The 19,121-nt window shown below is 46.6% G+C and overlaps 1 protein-coding gene across 4 annotated transcripts in view; it reads right to left on the minus strand.

Moving 5' to 3' along the window:
• Csnk1d (casein kinase 1 delta) overlaps positions 1–18,677 on the minus strand; it is a 35,364-nt gene extending 16,687 nt beyond the window's left edge. For 2 of the 4 annotated variants that reach the window (XM_027425332.2, XM_027425334.2), the window contains exons 1-2: positions 18,291–18,676; positions 9,176–9,286 (exon numbers count right to left, since the gene is read on the minus strand). In XM_027425332.2, coding sequence (XP_027281133.1) covers positions 9,176–9,286; positions 18,291–18,366 — 187 coding nt within the window. In that variant the 5' untranslated portion in view covers positions 18,367–18,676. Of the gene's footprint in view, positions 1–9,175; positions 9,287–18,290 lie in introns of all 4 variants that reach the window. The other 2 variants (XM_027425331.2, XM_027425333.2) reach the window with 2 other exon arrangements.
• Positions 18,678–19,121: the final 444 nt, after the last annotated feature.

The following is a 19,121-nucleotide window of genomic DNA, read 5'->3' on the forward strand; positions in this document are numbered from 1 at the left end:
AGTGATAGCTGCATCACTGCACCAGTGAGACTGGAACCTAATGCCGAGAAACAGAAGAAAAAGACAACTACCACAGGTTGCAGAAGCAGAGAAAAAAGCCCCCCCCCCGCCCCAATATTGATGACAGAAAAGCAAATGCAATGAAAACTTCTTAGAAATTTACACAGGCTTTTAACACACCAACCAGAAGAAGAGAGAATAAGGAGAGAACAGGACAAAGTCAACACAAAGAAGCCAGTGGGTGAAGGGAGGTGCTGTGTGGTGGAGCTGAGGGTAAGGAGTTTTGCTTGGACTACGTAATGAGATGCTACAAAACCAAACAATCAAGAACTCCAGACGAAGGAAGGAACTTAAGGATGTCTTCAAGGTGCCAGATCTAAAAACAAAAGTTCACAATAAACACTCTCTCTACTTTTGAAAAATGGGCCAAAGACCAAATTATTTCATCTAAAAACATAAATGACTGACAGCAGTCACACAAAGATGTTCAGAAAAAATCTGGGAGCACTTGCTCATGAAAACTGCCAAGAACAAGGTTGCACACAGCAGCTTTGTTCAGGTCAAAGAGCAAGCATTGCAGAGAGTCACGCTTTACAAGACGCCCTGTACTCTCCTCTGCCTACGAGAACATGTGGCCTAGTAAGCGCCACACACACAGTTACTGACTCTCATCATACATACTCCACTTTCAGCTCAGTCATAGCATAAGGCTTCTCTTTCCTTCATGTGAAGCACCAAGTGGAGCTTCATCGTGAGTTTAGATGTTTGCTTGGAAAGCCTACCATTTGGTGGTGGTGGTGGGGCTTCATTATCTCAAAGTATTTTACATCTTACTTGAGAACTCATACAACAAATATCTAAATATAAAAGTAATAGAGACTGGAACCCTAACTGAAGACCTAGTATATATTGCTAACAGTAGCTTCTATCATACACACACACACACACACACACACACACACACACACACACACACCGTCTTTTGTGGCCTTTTGCTGTCCAAGCATAATCCCCATTCAGACCTCCCTCATATGTGCTATGTATGCAGCATTTCATACAACCAGTATCCCACAATCTGTAACCACCTACCCGGTGCATGGGGTGGTAGTCTGAATGAAAACAGCCCACACAGACCCATAGGGAATGGCACTATTAGGAGGTGTGGTGTTGGTGAAGTAGGCATGGCATTTTTGGAGGAAATCTGTCATTGGGGGTGGGTTTTGAGGTCTCAGATGATCTCAGGCCAGATGTCTCACCCTCTTCCTGCTCTCTGCCAATCCCGGATACAGAACTCTCAGCACCGGATGTAGTACCTCTCCAGCACCATGTCTGTCGGCATGCCACCATGCTTGCCACCATGACGACAATGGACTAAATCTATGGACTGTAAGCCAGCCCCAATTAAATGCTTTCTCTTGTAAGAGTTGCCATGGTCATGATGTCTCCTCATCCCAACAGAAACCCTAACAAAGACAGATGGTTTAGGTTTGCTTTTCCTATTATAAATGGCACTGTGAAGAATGTTCTTGCGTATGTTCACTGTAAAGCATGGAATTCCCTTTTATCTCTGAACATATAACCCATCTGCTGTGGTGTTAAGGCACAAATTATCCAACTATACAAGACATATGAGATAACATCAAATAGCTTTCTAGATGGGTAGCCAGCTGACACCAACAACAGCAACAAGCAAGTCCCTGCTGCTGGACATCCTGTGACTGCTTAGCACTGTCTATGCAAAGTGGTAACAATCTCAATGCCTGGCATCCAAAGGGCCCACATATTAGAACTGGTGGTAATGGTGGGGCATTAGAAATTAAAGTATGCCAAGGGACTATAATTCCAGCTACTTAGGAAACTGAGGTAAGAAGATCACAAGTTCAAGGCTTGTCAGGCCTAGAGAGAGAGTTCTGGGCCAGCCTGGGTAACTTATTGAACCCTGTGCCAAAATAAAACCAAACAAAAAAATGACAGGGATATAGTACAGTAGTAAGAGTGCCTGCTTACCTTGTGAGGAACTCTGAGATCAAAACCCAGAATTGCAGAAGAAACAAAATTGAAATATGAGTGAACTCCATGTCAACAAAGTTAAAGGAAAGAGAAACACACACACACACCCGCCTCTACCTGACACCAAAGGTTGAAAGTGTAATGTCTAAGATTGAAACATCACACCAAGCAGATTAAACATTGCAAAGACTGCTGTGGGATAACCCATTTGTATTCTGTGAAGGTTTTACTTCCATTGGTTAATAAAATAGCTGATTTGGAACCAGCCAGGGAAGCCAAACTGAAAATAGGGAAAGAGAAGGGTGGAGTCTGGGAGCTGCCAGAGCAGCAAGATGGTCCAGAGAACAGGTAATGCCACAAAGCCACATGGCAAAATATAGATTAATAGAAATAAGCTTCAGCTATATAGGTCAAATAGTTTATAATTAATAATAAGCTTTCTGTGTGCTTATTTAGGGGCTGGGCATCCAGGAAACAAAGGCACTATCTCTGTTTACAACAAAACTCAAGACAACAATAGAAACCACTGAAGTAAACAGGAGCCTTAGTGTACTGTGCAGTAGGCTCAGCTCAATCCATCAGAAAACAAATTCAGACTGAGCTCAGAGAAGCCAGGTGTAAGAACCATGAAGACTCCCTTAGGGCACAACAGACTGTCCACACAAATGGTGTTCCATCCCTGGAAGTCCTGCATAAAAGCTCCTTTCTGAACAGTGCAAGATCCATACCTACACAAAGCAACCAACAGCTCTGGGAGTAATAGCACTTCTTAGCTGCAATCTTCTTTGGTGAGAAACACAGCTGTATTTACAGCAGTGGAATCAACTGTGCAGAATATTTGTGTCACTGTGATTGGTTTAATAAAAAGCCAAATGGCAAACAGCTAGGCAGGAGAGACTAAGCAGGACTTCCAGGAAGAGAGGGGAACTTGGGATGAATCTAGGGGTGCCAGTGAGACATTGAAGAAGTCAGACATACGGTACAGAGGAGAGGTAACAGAGCCACAAGGCAGAATGTAGATTAATAAAAAATTGGTTAATTTAAGTTTTAAGAACTAGTGGGATAAGCCTAAGCTAAAGCAAAGATTTCAATTATTGAGTCTCCATGTCATGTGGGGCTGGCAGCTGGAAAAGTCTGACTACACTTGGTATCCAGCATTAGGCACCAACGAAGCACTTACTTACATTGTTCTATTATTAAAGTCAGGTGTTAGGTACTGGGGTAAAAACCTGATAGATCTAAAGAGCAATAGAGGATGAGCAGACGACCCTGCCTCCCCACACTTCCAGACTTGAAAAAGCCCTTGAAACCTCAACTCCCTTGGTCCTCTATGGCTAATTCTGGTCAGCCAATCGCCAACCCTGCTGTTTCAAGGTTTAACTTTATTGGAAATCTTGGAATGTCCTCCAGCAAAGCCTTTTAACTTTCTACATAGAGTACTTGCCTATCTCAAAACTTATTCCTAAACACCCCATGTACTTCCTATTTTGCTACAATAAATGGTTTCTTAAAAATTACATTGTGGGGCTGGAGAGATGGCTCAGAGGTTAAGAGCACCGACTCTCTTCCAGATGTCCTGTGTTCAGTTCCCAGCAACGACCCCTTATGAGATCTGGTGCCCTCTTCTGGTGTACAGATATACATGGAGGCAGAATGTTGTATGAATAATAAATAAATAAAATCTTTAAAAAAAAATTACATTGTGGGCTAGAGAGATGGCAAGAGCACTGGTTGCTTTTCTAAGGGTTCTGAGTTCAATTCCCAGCAACCACATGGGCGTTCACAACCATCTATCGTCGGATCTGATGCCCTCTTCTGGCATAATGTCTTACATTTAGACAAAGCACTCATATTTACAAATAAATTTTAAAAAGTAAAAGTTTAAAAAATTACATTATGACAACATTTAAGGTATATGCTACCATAAATGGTATTTTAAAATCACATTTTATAACTAGTTATTGTTGATTAAGTAAATTGACAGTATTTTAAATGTTTACTTAATCTGTTATGTGTGTACATATGTTTGTACCACACTGTATACATGAAGGGAATTTGTTTGTGGTCTATGCACTCCAGGGCATCTGTCTGGCTTGTGATGCTCCCGTTTCCACTTCCATGTTGTACAGAGGCGCTGGGACTGCACAGACACACTACTACATCCTGCTTGCACTTTTAACCTACTGAGCCATCTCCCTAGCCCAATTGATGATATTTTGATCTTAAGCTAAGAAAACTCCTAATTTCTTCTATGTTTACTCTAGGAGAGTCTGTCACATGCAAACAAATTCTAGGAATATATTGTCAAAAGGTTACAAGATGCATATAGCATGACTGCATTACATATTAGCAAACTGCTATTTAGGAGCAATATAAGGAAGCTTCCTTGGCTTCTTGATGTACTTAATAGTTTGGGGATTATGTGATGGGTGGCAGCACCTTCCTTTTCAATGGGGAATAATAGTGTTATTTGTTAATCCATGGCACTAAAGACTGTTTAAAATACAGTCACTGCAAAGGATTCCTGAGCTCAGATCTCTGGCTGGAGAATGTCTTTTGTGGTGTACTTTACCCTCAGCAAACTGCCAGAAACTAGTAGTGAAGCCTAGGAAACAAGTGACTAGAAAACCAATTAAGAGAAAGTTCCTGATAAAGCATGATGAACCTTCCAGCTCACTGCTATTCTGAAGCCAGACATTCATACTAGCAAAATCCAGAATCCAAAGTAGATCCTTGTCTGGAAAGTGCTGGTACTACTATTCTGTTGTTTTGCTTTTTTTCCAGGAACAAATGGAGCTAGCAGTTTAAAGAAAAAGCCCAAGTGCTGTCTGTACCATGACTTGGGGATGAGCTACACACCACTCTGTTCACAACTGTGAATATGGATGTTTTACCCTTACAGGGTCTAAGATGCTAAAACTAGGGCAGACACTAGAAAACACAGGTACTGGCAAGTGCTTTCCATTATGATTTGTCAAGTGTTTCAATGTGAATGTGGGCACTGAGAATTAATTCAAATAGACAAATTTATTACATGTTCAGCAATTCAGTTTAAAGTGATTAAACCTGTCAAATGTTTCTAAGTATTATTTACATTTTTAAACCAAATTTCTTGTGGGAGGACAAGAAAGAAAAACAGCAGGGCTAGGGCTGTAGTACAGTGCTTATCTAGCACAGGAAAAGTCCTAGCTTCATCCTAGCACTCCAAAACAACCCCCAACACGCCCCAAATCATGGCAAACAGAATGTATAAGCAAGGGCTAGAGGAGATATGCTAGAGACTAGGCAGGCACATGGCCTAGTCATGGCACATGGCTTCACAGGGTAGCATTGGAGACTCCCTCAAAGAACTGAGGGGTCACAGGCAGCTTTTACTCCAATATCTAACTCACCTGCATGCTGCATGTTCTCTAGCAATGCTCAGTAACAGCTCATGATTAATTACACCAGGCATGGTGGTCCACAGCATTAACTGCAACACTCAGGAGGCAAAGCAGGACTTTGAGATCTTGACAAAAAAGTCAAAGACAGAAAATAAACACTGCCAGGCATGCTGGTTTATCTAAGCACTTGGGAGTCAGAGGAAGGAAGATGATCAGCCTGGTCTACAAAGTGAGTTCTAGTCCAGCCAGGGCACCATAGACTCTCCTTTTTTTAATTGCTCGGAAGAGACACCATGACCACATCAATTCTTCTTTTTTTTTTTTTTTAGGTTTATTTATTTATTATGTATACAACATTCTGCCTCCATGTATTCCTGCAGACCAGAAGAGGGCACCAAATCTCATTACAGATGGTTGTGAGCCACCATGTGGTTGCTGGGAATTGAACTCAGGTCCTCTGGAAGAGCAGTCAGTGCTCTTAACCACTGAGCCATCTCTCCAGCCCGACCACAGCAACTCTTATAAGGAAAACATTTAATTGGGGTGGCTTGCTTACAGTTCAGAGGTTCAGTCTGTTATCATTATAGTGGGGAGCATCGTGTAGGCAGTCGACTGATGGTCACACTGAGAGAAGCCTGAGAAAGAGACATCAAAGCCTGCTCTCATAGTGACATGCTTCCTACAGCAAGGCCACACCTCCTAATAGTGCCACTCTCTGGGGGCCACTCACCCCGCCCCCCCAAAAAAAGCCAAGAGAAAAAAAACTATGTTGTGTATTTCCTACACAAATTGTATCGCAAAGAGGCTTTCTTCCTATCCCACAAAGTTCCCTGTTAACATTTACCAGAAGAAAACATTACTCATTAATGTTTTCTGCTGAGGAGTGACTGAAGGAGGGTGTGGTCTAAAACTACTTTGGGATATATCAGGAATGAAACAAGCAGTTAAAAAAGCTACCAGGTCTTATCTGGCAATACCGGGTGTTGACAAAAACTGCCTACTAACTGACTTTTACTAACTGAATTCTAGTTTATTTCTAGTATTTCACCTTTTAACTTTTTGTGCTGACCAGATTTTTGGACTCGTGAAGTGCCCAGATCACACTGTTGTGGAATATTTGTTTACACTGTGTGAAGTTGTGTCACTGTGGTTGGTTTAATAAAGACCTGAATGGCCAATAACCAGGCAGGAGAGATATAGGCAGGATTGCTGGGGAAAGAGAAAAAGAAGAGGAGGAATCTAGGCACTTGCAGATTAGGTTACAGAGATGCCGGGAGAGACTGAAGAAGTCAGATATATGGCACAGAGGAGAGGTAACTGAGTCCTGTGGCAGAACACAGATTCATAGACACAGGTTAATTTGAATTTTAAGAGCTAGTGGGACCAGCATAAGCTAATGGTCAAGCTTTTATAATTATAAAGTCTCTTTGCAGTTATTTGCAGGCTGGAGATTCAAGAAAGCCCAATGAGAGAGCTTGCGAAGCACATCCTGAGGCTGAGCTCAGGTTCCAGTCTGTATCCTATGAAAACCCTCCTGGGCTGTTTCTCACTCAGCACAGAAGCTCTTTTGTTTTTGGAGACAGGTTTTCTCTGTGTAGCTTTGGAGCCTATCCTGGCACTCCCTCTGGAGACCAGGCTGGCCTTGAACTCACAGAGATCCGCTTGCCTCTGCCTCCCGAGTGCTGGGATTAAAGGCGTGTGCCACCAACGCCCGGCTCAGCACAACAGCTCTTAACCAGGCACCGCAACACTACTAGCACCTGCAAGTCTTCCACATAAACCTCATGTTGCAGCCATCCACTTAACTATACGATTTCTTTTTGGCACAACCAGAGCCAACGTAAACAAGATCAGGACAATGAAACAGGCGCTTGTTCCTTCCACAAGGTAGCAAAGCAATCCCTATTCACCTACATACAGAGAGCATGACGTAACGTGGCTTCTGAGCAAAGCACAGCCCACCCTGCATCTGCCAGCCTCCACTCAGTCTCAGATAACAAACTCTGCCAAAACTGCATTCTTCCTCTGGACACACTGTTTCCCATAACAGAGACCTGTAGGGTATTCAGTAAGTAGGCAGCAAGAGTAAAACCTGACCAAAGGTCGAGAAACAACATTCAAACACCAACAAACAGTAGTACCCATTTCTGAATCTCGTCTGGGTTCTATGAGTTTGGAGAAGGGATGTGGGCAAATGACTGAGGGCCCAACACAGGAAGCAATGTTATCTCCCAGCAGGTTCCTGGCACCATCCAGGGCATCTACAACATAACCAGGGAGGGTAACTGACACCTAGGATGCTCCACACTAACAAACCACAATACCACAGTAAATGGCAGTGAACTGATGCCAGAGACCTGTTTGGAACACACTACACTCCTTTCTCGTCACTATCAGCCTGCCTCTCCCCTTAGGCACTCCAGGCTAGCAGTCTCAGAACCACAACCCTGAATACACTAAGCTCAAATGCTGACACTCCTAGAAAAGACGAAGCCTGTGACACTGTTCTATTCTGCTTGTTATAAAAGCTATGCAGCCAGTCCCTAATGCCCCCAAGAAGGCTGTTCTTCTGAAAAATGGTGCCAAAGGGCTGCTGAGCAGGACTGGGCCTCTTTTTGAGACAATAAGACAAAAATAAAACCAAAATTGAATAGGATGAAACTAAAAGAAAAGGAGTCAAAGAAAGAACACATGAAACAAACAGATGCAGAGACCCAGAAATCCCATAAAAACACAATATCAAAAACTGTAACACATATGCAAGAGAAAAAAAGAAAAATAATGCCCAGACAAACCATGAGACAGTTTCCCATTTCCTGCTGACAGGGAAGGACCAATAAAGGCTCTGTCTCAGGTGGGCAGTAGGATTAGGAGGGCTCTTTCTCCTTCCTGCTCCAACTACCATGGCACCATGGAGGCTTCTGCTAAAAGGGATCATGAGGTATGGCTGCTTTTCAGATATGAAGTCTGTCATGACTGTGTCCTCTGATTGCATCTACAAACTGTACTGTTCCTGTCTGTTCCCACCTTATATTCCTCTCTCCGCCCAGCCATAGCACTCCTGTCTCTACCTCCCCAAGTGCTGGGACTAAAGATGTGTACCACCACTGCCTGACGTCTATGGCTGGGGCTAGCTTTGCACTCTGATCTCCAGACAAGCTTTATTAGATCATAAACAAAATATCACCACACCTATCCTAGGAGATGGAGCTATGCCTTTAGAAGAACCCCAGCCCTAACCCTGCTGGTAAGTTCTTCTGAAGGTACAACCCCATCATCTAGGATAGGAGCCTTCACAATGCGTTTTCACCTGCTCCATGAATCAAACTAGAATTTCCCAGAATTCTACAAGTGAGACTGGCCCACCACTAGCTTCGTACTCCAAAGTCTTGGGGTAAAGTTCTACAGAACTGGTAACGGTGACTTAACTGGGAGGATCAGAAGTCATGTTCAAGAATTCTATCCAAGAGAAAACGAGCGTCAGAGAATTCCATGGGACCACCCTCAAGTTCTAAGGAAGCCATGTGGCCCAGAAGAGGCCAACTGGCAGGAAGCACCATGGAGTGATAGCACCACTAGTAGCCCTTCCCACTGTAAGAGAAGAGAGTATGTTTATTTTGAATCTTTCACAAAACCCAGATTTCAAAGACATTACCCTCTAACGGGAAGCTAAGAAAGTGGTTCTTAAGCAAAATACATAAGACTGCTTCTCTTTCTTGGGTAAGGTCTTTTGTACCTCTAAGCCAAGCCATGGGCAGACATTTAACTCCAATGACCCTTACCTCCTCCCTGCATCATTTTGTAGATCTTGCTCTCAATGTGGAGTTGAGGATGTTTGGTTTTGACACATTCAAGCTTGATGGCAACTTCTTCTCCTGCAGCAATGTCCGTACCTTGGCAAAGAAAGAAAATTATAGACATTATTTAGCGTCTACCACATATCCAAAACTTGCTGCAGAAAGGACACTTTTATATATCCTTTATATCTGGGACAGAAACGGTGCTGGGGATGGAATCCAGCAACCCTGCACATGGCTAGGCCAAAACCTTGCCACTGAACCACACACCCTTTGACCTAGCTCTTATTATCACTCCGAGTTTCCCGATATGGACCAAATGATAGATGCTCTTCTCTTCCTAGAAAGAGATTGTACCAACACAGAAAGCTATCTTTATTCAAGGAAAAAAAAAAAGGGGGGGGATCTATCTGATATTCTACCTGTACTCACTGCACACACAAGTCAGCCACCAGAGTTGCAGGCCCCAATCTTTCACCCACTCAGGCACACCAAAACAGAGTAACAGGACGCTTCTGTGCTGCTGATAGGCCTTTTGGAGTGTGGCTGGGTCTCCCAAGAGGAGCAGAGATGGGTTTTACTCTTTTCTCTGTCCTCCAAGCCTCAGACCAGACAGGCTTGACATCTACCCACACATCCAACAGTTTCTCAAAAGCAGATCTCAAGTGGGCTCAATCCCCTCATGGCTTCAGGAATCATCTCTAACCAAACTACTGCAGCCCAGGCAAAGATACTCAACTAAACCAAGGGATAGGCCCCACCCCTTCCCCCAGCTTTGTTTATAGATCAAGCTGGCTTTGAACTCAGAGATCTGCCTATCTGTCTCTCAAATACTGGGATTAAAGGCATGTGCCACTCTTTGAATTAAAGAGACCAGAATGGATTCTCTTCCTAAGCCCTGGCCAATTCTGCCTCTGCAATACCAACAGGGTATATAGATTTTGTTTGTGATGAACGCTATGATGACTGGAGTCTAGGAGTTTGGAGGCAGAAAGACAAGTTTTATGTGTAAGTGCCCCACCCCTCCTCATGCTTTCCTCCAACCACCTTCCTTCAGGCTCCCACATAATTCTTCCTCAGTCTACCTGGCCCAATGGGCTGCTTGGGATTGTCCTCTGCCTCCACATGGGACATCCAGGAGCTCTGAATGAAAACAGCCTAGTGCACCACATTGGCCCTCCTGCCTGACAGGCTGCTTCTAAGCAGAAAGCACTTCCAGGAATGCGGTTATTTGAAAAAGATAACATGGTCTTCCACAGAGCCTGATACAACCAAACATGAGCAGGGTCTATGCTAGGGAGACAAGTTGTGGACTGAACAGCCTGACTACTTCGTGGTGACTCAGTTACTCTTGTCAACTGAACTGGGAGGGGTCAGCAAGAGTTTCACAGGGAGTCGAGGAAACATAGGGTTAATGAGTCACTCCGACAGAAGGTGGAGCAAGGCCTATAAGCATAGGGACAACCTAATGCTAACAACTGTGTCTAGTGCCCACCCATGAACTATAGAGACAAGTCATTCTGGTCTGTCAGATGGCTGCTCCCAGATCATTTGGGCCCAAAGCTAATCTCCAATGCTGAAGATCTGTAAGAATAACTGAACCCAATAGTTGCTAGTAACCATTCTAGGTTTAAGAACTTCACTTACTATTCCACAAAAACTCTTTGGAATACTAGCAATAAGCAATGTTATCTTACTCTTCTTGCTGACATGCAGGGCATTTACACAAAAAGTGACTTCATCTAGAATGTACTTGCAGATGAAAAATGACCTCTGAGTTCTTTTAAGGATCTGGACTCAGCTGAACTTGCCAGCCAGGATGAATGGTGACTCACTTCAACAGTTACGTCAGTGACTCCCTGCACCCCAAAGCAGTAGTCTCTGGGGACAGCATACCACCCTTGCCAGCTGGCAGGTCCACAGGGACAAGACAGCCTGGGCCAACAGGCTACTAAATGAGGACCTTCAGGAAGGTGGAAAATACCTCTAGCTTTACTCTTCTGTGGCTACTATAGTTGGTGCCTTGACAATCAGCCATGGAATACTCTCAGGCTCAGGAATAAACGACCACTAACAACTGTGAATTATACACCTTTTCATGGAGCCAATGCCATGTACCATGTCAAGAAGAGCCCGCAGAACCTATAAAGAGGGTTGCAATGAGTCTGATAATTAGCAGGAGAGGGGAAGATGGACATAGGGCAGGCAAACATATGAGAACAGCACAAGGCCTCCTCCACAGACTTCCTCACCTTCTGGGTGGAAGGACTAAGCAGCTCCAACTTCTGTTTATCTTATGCGTGTCAATGGAGACTGACTGGTTTGCAACCCTGCAGTTATGTTCCACCATCCCGCAGGCTGCATCTCCTGAGCCCCACCAGCATGCTAGTCTAGTCCAGACCTTACTTACACTGCTACTGGGCCAAACACAGGAGAATGGATGGACCTTGGAACTCTGGTAGTGATTTAGTACTACTACAAAGATTGAAATTTACACTCTGGTTCTCTACCATACATATGTCTGATAAATGCTACCAGAAGTGACAGGTAAAAACATTTATTTGGGGAACAGCAAGACAGCTCAGTAGCTTTAAGGGTGCTTGCTGCCAAGCTTGACAATGTAATTTCAACTCCTAGAACCTCATGGTAAAGGTAGAGAACCTCCTCAAGTTGTTCTCTTGACTTGTACATATACATTCACACTCCAAACTCACACACAAATCTAATACAAAATTTAAAAAGCCAAAACAACCTTCACCACCTCCCCCCCCCCGCCCCCGCAAACATTTGTTGTGTTACCAGAGCAGCAGCAATATCTATATGCAATTAAACAATCCTGGGTCACTGAAGATAGGGCTCCCTTCCTAGGCAAAGGATGGATTATGTTTAGATAGACAACATTAATGGGGGCTCACAGCCATCTGTAACTCCAGTTCCAGGGGACATGACACAAAAATAATGGGAGGGAAGGAGGGAGACTAAGTTATGTCCCTCAAGCTGAGCAGTCCATAAAGGTTGATGGATCACTTGAATCTAACCCACAAGACTACTCTGTCTAGGGACAGCAAAGGAACACTCAATGACAAGCCCAGATGCTTGTCCAATCAAGATTTACCTTGTCTGAACTGACAGCAGTTAAGAGCACTGCTCCAGAGGACCTGGGTTTATTTCCCAGTGTCCACATGGCAGCTCACAACTGTGCTTTAACTCTAGTTCAGGGGATCTGATACAGTCCCCCTCAGAAACTGCATTACATGGGGCAGACATGTAAACAGGCAAAACACTTAACATAAAAATACATCTTAGGCTGGGTAGTGGTGGTGCACACACCTTTAATCCCAGCACTGGGGAAGCAGAGAAAGGTGAATCTACAGAGCTAGTTCCAGGAAAGCCAGAGCACGCACATGTGCTCACGCACACACACCCACACCAGTGGTGGTGGTGGAGGGTGCGTGTACACAAAAGCGCTGGGTGGCAGTGGTGGCAAATGTCTTTAATCCCAGCACTTGGGAGGCAGAGGCAGGCAACTATGTGAGTTTGAGGCCAGCCTGGTCTACAATTCCAAGTTCCAGGACAGCCAGGGAAACCCTGTCTCAAGAAAAAAAAAAAAAAAAAAAAAAAAAGAGAGAAAAAGCAGCCCAAAACCCTAAAACAATCTTGTTAACAAGGAAGTGGGGAGCTGGGTGGTGGAGGTGCACACCTTTAGTCCCAGCACTCGGGAGGCAGAGGCAGGGGGATCTCTGTGAGTTCGAGACCAGCCTGGTCTACAAGAGCTAGTTCCAGGACAGCCTCCAAAGCCACAGAGAAACCCTGTCTCAAAAAAACAAGGAGAAAAAAAGAAAAAAAAGAAAGAAAAAAGAAAACCAAGGAAGTGGGGAACCACCTCCTAACATCAAGGCAAAGGTCATCTCACAGGGCAATGAGGGCCAAGTGGCACAGAGTATCATTGCTATTATCAGAACAACACTTCCAAGGCAGAAGCAAGCCATGGCGTAAAGGCACTGCAGGATGGGGACTCTAAAACTACAATGATGCTACCACAATTTAGGGACTAAGTCAAGATCACAGTAGCCCCAAACATCTAGGTTTAGCCACCCATCTCCAACAGACGAGTTAAAAAGACAAATTTTAAAACACAGGAAAGGAGGTTTATTCAATGCAACCACACTGGGCAGAACAGGGATCCAGGGACCCCCACCCCCATCCCCGGCCATCACTCAGGTACTGACTTGAGGTTCAAAGATGCCCTAGTTTCTTATTACATGACATCTACAAACATGTGGGGCTGCTATACTAGCAGAAATGCTAAGTCCAGGGTGGACCCTCCTGGGACTTCAAACATAGGGCAAAAGTAGGTATAATTAAGCAGACCTGGTCAAGGTACGGCCCCACCATTACTATCTCAGTTCCAGATCTGTCCTAAAAGTTTTTAAAAAATATTTTATTTATTTATTTATTTATTTATTTAGTATACAGTGTTCTGGCAAACTCTTTATAGATGGTTGTGAGCCACCATGTGGTTGCTGGGAATTGAACTCAGGATCTCTGGAAGAGCAGCAGTGAGCTTAACCTCTGAGCCATCTCTCCAGCCCCCACCCCAAGGTATTTATTTAAGCTGTCAGAACTATGTGAAATCTTTCTGAGTATCAAGTTCATTTTTGGGTGGCACAAGGACTGCAGCCTTAATTTTCCTCCAACATGGGTAAATTTAATTCTCTGATGTCTGGATCAGTAAATAACATACTACCCAAGCATGAGGACCAGAGTCTGGGTCCCCAGCAGGTATGTAAATACCAGATAGGTGTGGCAATCTACTTGTCCCATTCAGGATGCACAGACTAGGTTTCTGGAGCAAGCTGGTTAACAACTGTAGAGTTGTGCTTGCGTCAATAGATAAAGAGGAAAGGGATTGAAGACAATGGTGTCATCTTCTGGCTTCCACATGCATGAGTATCTCCACACAGACATGCACCCAACCACAAACATGCAAACACACATGCATGCAAGCACATCACATACACATACATACACAATTTCTTTTAAACACATCTTTCCTGTTGAAGGTCATAGTGAGACTGGAAGTCCCACTCTCATGGCCCACCAGTGTTCAGAAGCTGTCAAGGTTGTGAGGTGAAAAATAAGATGAAAATGTTACCGAGTTTTAGTTCCCAAGGGATGCTTAAGAACATCATAAAACCTGACGGCACTGCCGGGTGGTGATGGCACACGCCTTTGCAGGTGGATCTCTGTGAGTTCGAGGCCAGCCTGGTCTACAGAGTGAGTTCCAAGACAACAAGGCCTGTTACACAGAGAAACCCCGTCTCGAAAAACGAAACAAAATCTGACGGCACTGTCCATCAAAAGGCAGCTGAGGGGCACAGAAAAGTGGAAATGAAGAGTGAGGAACACATTTATACAGTGGGCAAGAGGCCTCCCCCCCCCCCAATCATGTCCTTAGACTTTACTCCTTGCTTCCAGAAGAGAAATAAGGATGAAAAACAGGCCAAACCAGTAGATTATGCTTGCCCTGACTCTTCTGCATCTGGCACTTTGTAGGCTGGGCCTATACTGTCCAACTGAACAGACCCTGGCTTCCTACATACCACCGGACAACCTGGACCCCAGTCTAGCCCACTCTACAAACTCTTCCAAGATACCCTGACCCCTATGGAGCTAAGAACGAAGTAAATTTCAGAGTATGGACTCTGTTTAAAAACATTATCAAGAAAGGGCTTGGCTGGAGAGATGGCTCAGCAGTTGAGCACTGGCTACACAGAACAGTCTGTAACTCCAGTCCTAGAGGATCCGACCCCCTATTCTGGCGTCCAAGGGCACTGCATATACACACAGTAACAGTATGCAGACAAAACACTCATTCACATAAAATTAAAAAAGAAATGACTGTTATCCAAGGACACAGTACCGGCAAAAGCAAAAGAGCTACTACTGATTCCCAATGCCTCAAAAAAATATCAGCGCCAGAGCAACACACTCCAGAGATAAGACAGGGCAGAGGCTGCTTAAACCAGCAAATGCATCCTGCCCAGTGGTCATCTACAGGTATGGACTTTCTAAAACTTGGGCAATCAAATAGACTCAAGACACTGCTTCCTTCCCTTCTGAAGAGGTGGTGTTAGAGACGTGAATAACAGCCTGGCAGGGCACTATTGCCACTACAGACTCTCCTCCTGCCTGCTGGCAAGGCAAGCAGGCCACCATGGAAGGCAAGAGAACAGGGTTACTGACTTATGACCACAAACAGTTTAACATATTTTAAAGCACAAAAGTCTCAGGAAGAAATCTGAAACCAGGCTTAAAACAGGCTTAAAAGTGCCAGGCTTAAAACAGAGAGAACCCCGCTGGAAGAATAAAGTGTTTTATGAGAACAGTTAGGAAAGTTTTCGATTACACTTGCACTAGAATGAATGTCAGACGTCAAGATGAGGATCCAACTCCACTCATGTTCAACTGGCTCCTCAAATTAATGATAGAAAACTACAGTATGGACAAGCCAATCCACCCCCATGGTCTTCAGGTTATCTTTCTTGAACCCTGCCTTTCTATCTTATTCCAAATCACTCGTTTTCATGTTTCAGTTCCCCAAGGGTGTAGCTTGGAAGGAAAGTAATGAGGGCTTAGAGCCAAGGCTGACAGAAAAGGCCTGGCAGTATTTAATCCCACACAAGAGGCACAACCGGGCCCCAGCACAGTGGCACACAGCAGAGGCAGGCAGATCTCTGAGTCTAAGGCCAGCCAGGGCTGCATGGTGAGATCCTGTCTTAAAACAAAACACAACAACCGAAAACCCCACACACCATGATAGACAGGTAAGCCAGGGACTCTGACCCCTAGGATCCCAGCAATCCACCTCACATCAAAAGTCATCAAAATGGAACTCCTGGAAAAAGTTACCTCACATGATCAGATGGGCCACCACCCACATGCCTGTAGAAGATCCTGGGCAGGATGTGTATGCACTGGTTCAAGGCAGCCTCTCAGCCCTTCCCTCAAGTCCCACTGCTCTGGTTGGGACATGAGGCTGCAGGAACCAGGCAGGTCTGAAAAGATGTGACTGAGTAAGCTGCATCCCCAGACAGAGCCTGCACCCTTCCCAGAGAAGAGTTTACCTCTCTGAATGGCATGTGACTCCACATCACAATTTGGTTGTTAGGATCAATCTTCACAAAGTACAAAACTGCTTGGCAAAATCTCAGGGAACAAAAAGTTTCAGAATACCTATTTTCTGGTGCCCATGAAAGGGTGGCTAATGGATTGCCTTTTCAGTATAGCTCCTATATCCTGCCAAGATCTATTGTTCTATAAATAAGCCAAACATCTCCCATTTACCCAGCACTCTGACTCCCAAACACTGCCGAGAAGGCATCTGGCTGACTACTTGATCATAAATATTTAAATAAGCAAACCCCAAGTATCTCTAAAACATATTTACTCATCAGGCCACTATGGCAAGAAGTACAGGTTCAAAGCACTCGTGTGGTGGCACAGAGCAGGGTTACCTTACACGCTAACCAGGGACCATAAATACCTATGAACTACCCACACAGGCCAGTTGTCCACCCCACACTGCCAGCTGTCAAGGTCCTAGGAGTCACAGTAGGAAGGTCTTGAACTTGGGTAGCCTGAAAGGCAAGGCCCAAAGCACTGCTTCTTCCTGACTCTGCACTACAGGTACAACTGCCACACAAACGCAGAAGACCGGGCTACTCAGCAGAGCATGTTTGCCTCTAACAGGCAACCATCTTCAGGATGCTCATCACCAGAAGTTCAGGGGTTTTGGAATGACTTACAATTCCACTAGGAGACACGGGGGTAAAAATGTTCATTTTAAAATTCCCAACAAGTGGGTTTAAGCAAGCCTGTAATTACATACATGCGCACACACACACACACAAACACACACACACACACACACACACACACACACACACACACACACACACACACACACACACACACACACACAGTCTTCACTGTTAAGTTTGAGCTAACCCAGGGCAGTCGAATCCTAAGTCTGGATTTTCAAGTCTACCTTGTGAATTCTGAGAGTCAAGGGATGAGAACTTTCACACCACTTCCCTCTGCTCTGCTCTGCCAACCTCTCCACATGGACAAGATTGTGCCAGCATTAATCAAAGCTTCATCCCCACTGACATCCGAGTGTCCAGTAGTCAACTTAAGATGCTCAACATATACTGAGGACCCACGGCCAAAGGGCCAGGAGCTGACCGAGCTCAAAGGGGACATCTTCAGTCCTGTTTTGGCGTAAGGTGGACGATCCGTTCGGCAGGTCAGCTAAACTGGAAACAGCGTTGTGGAAAAGGGCAGGCTCAGACAGCCACAAGAACCCTTAGAAGCCAGCCCGTCATTTCCCCATTTCGGGCTGGGACACTCCCCACCTCCACGCTCCATTCGGATTGTTTTGACGTTTCTCCCCCCCACACACACATCAAAACACCCAGGATCACCCCGCAGGGGCGAGGGGCAGTAAGTACCAGACCCTCCGAGCGAGCGAGGAGCAGAGCGTGGCCTTTGTTTACTGCGGTGACCTTAGGTGGGGGAGGATGCTGACGCCTCTGGGGCCCCGCAGCCCGGGCCCTGCCCCCTTAGGGCCCCACCCCCAGCCCGCCGCCTCCCCCGCCCCGCTGCCCCCTGGACGAGCTCCAACACGGCCCCCCGCCCGAGCCCGCCGTCCTTTCCCACGCCCTCCGACACCCCACCACGTCTCCCGAAGCCCGCCGCCCCCCGCCCGCCCCCAGACGCCGCTCTTCGTCTCCCGGGGCCCCGGCCACTCCCGGGCTCGCTCGGATCTCGACCCCCACGGTCCTGCAGCCCCCAAAGCCCAGCTGCCCCCTCCCCGGTGCCCCAGCCCCTCCCCGCCCCCCCAGCCCGCCGCGCCCAGCCCCCGGCCGCGCTCGGCCAGCGGCCGTTGATGTAGGCCGCGGCCGGTAGCCCGGCCCTCGGAGTGCGGGGATGCCGAGCGGCCGAGTGTCCACTACGGCCTGACGCAGGCCTCGGCCTGCCGGGGACCCCGCCCGCCGGCCCGCACGGCTCCGGGCTGCTCGACGGCGCCGGGCCTCACCGAGATAGATGTCTCCGAAGGAGCCGCTGCCGATCTTGCGGCCCAGCCGGTACCTGTTCCCGACCCTCAGCTCCATGGCGGCGGTGCGGCTCGCTGCTGCCCGCCCGGCCGCTTCCTGGGTCTGTGCTCCGGGAGGCGGCGCCGCTGCTGCCGCTACTGCGGGTCCGGTCCGGCTCCGCCCCCCTCACGGCCCCGCTTTCACCATCGCTTTCTGGTTGCCCCGTCGCTCTCAGCGCCTCAATACGGGGCGGATGGGACAGTCCGAGCACCGCCGCCGCTGCTCCGGCCCCTGCCGGCCCCGCTCACCCTCTCCCCGCCGCGGATGGACTCGGATCTTCCGGGCCTAAATCCCCCTTCAGCTGCCTAAAGGAGCCGCCGCCATCGCGCTGTGACGTCACTTCCCCTAGCAACCCAGAGGGGCGGGGCCACGGCGCTCGGGGGCGGGGTTTGGATACTTGACGGCTTGCGCAGTCGCAACCAGAACGGTTTCCTCTGTCCCACTGTCCACCGCTGCCGCAGGACGACTACGTCTAGTCTCTGTGGTCTCTCCGTTTGTGTCCAACAGAAATCTGAGGAAGCTAAACCGTGCGTGGTAGAGAACGTCTTGTAGTTCCAGCCCTTGGGATGATGAGTCAGGAGGATCATTGAGTTCGAGGCCACACTGGGGCTGCAGAGACCCTGCCCCTGAACACACCACTAAATAGACCAAAATAACATGATGGGGAAGATTTTGCACAGCCTGGGGAAGGCCCTAAAGTGCTGCCCTTTGCAGGTCGGGGAACGGGGCAGAGAGGGAGCTCCAGGAACGGCTCTGGGGTCACAAATAGACTG

The sequence above is a fragment of the Cricetulus griseus genome, chromosome 7 (assembly GCF_003668045.3).
Source record: "Cricetulus griseus strain 17A/GY chromosome 7, alternate assembly CriGri-PICRH-1.0, whole genome shotgun sequence".
Lineage (NCBI taxonomy): Eukaryota > Metazoa > Chordata > Mammalia > Rodentia > Cricetidae > Cricetulus > Cricetulus griseus.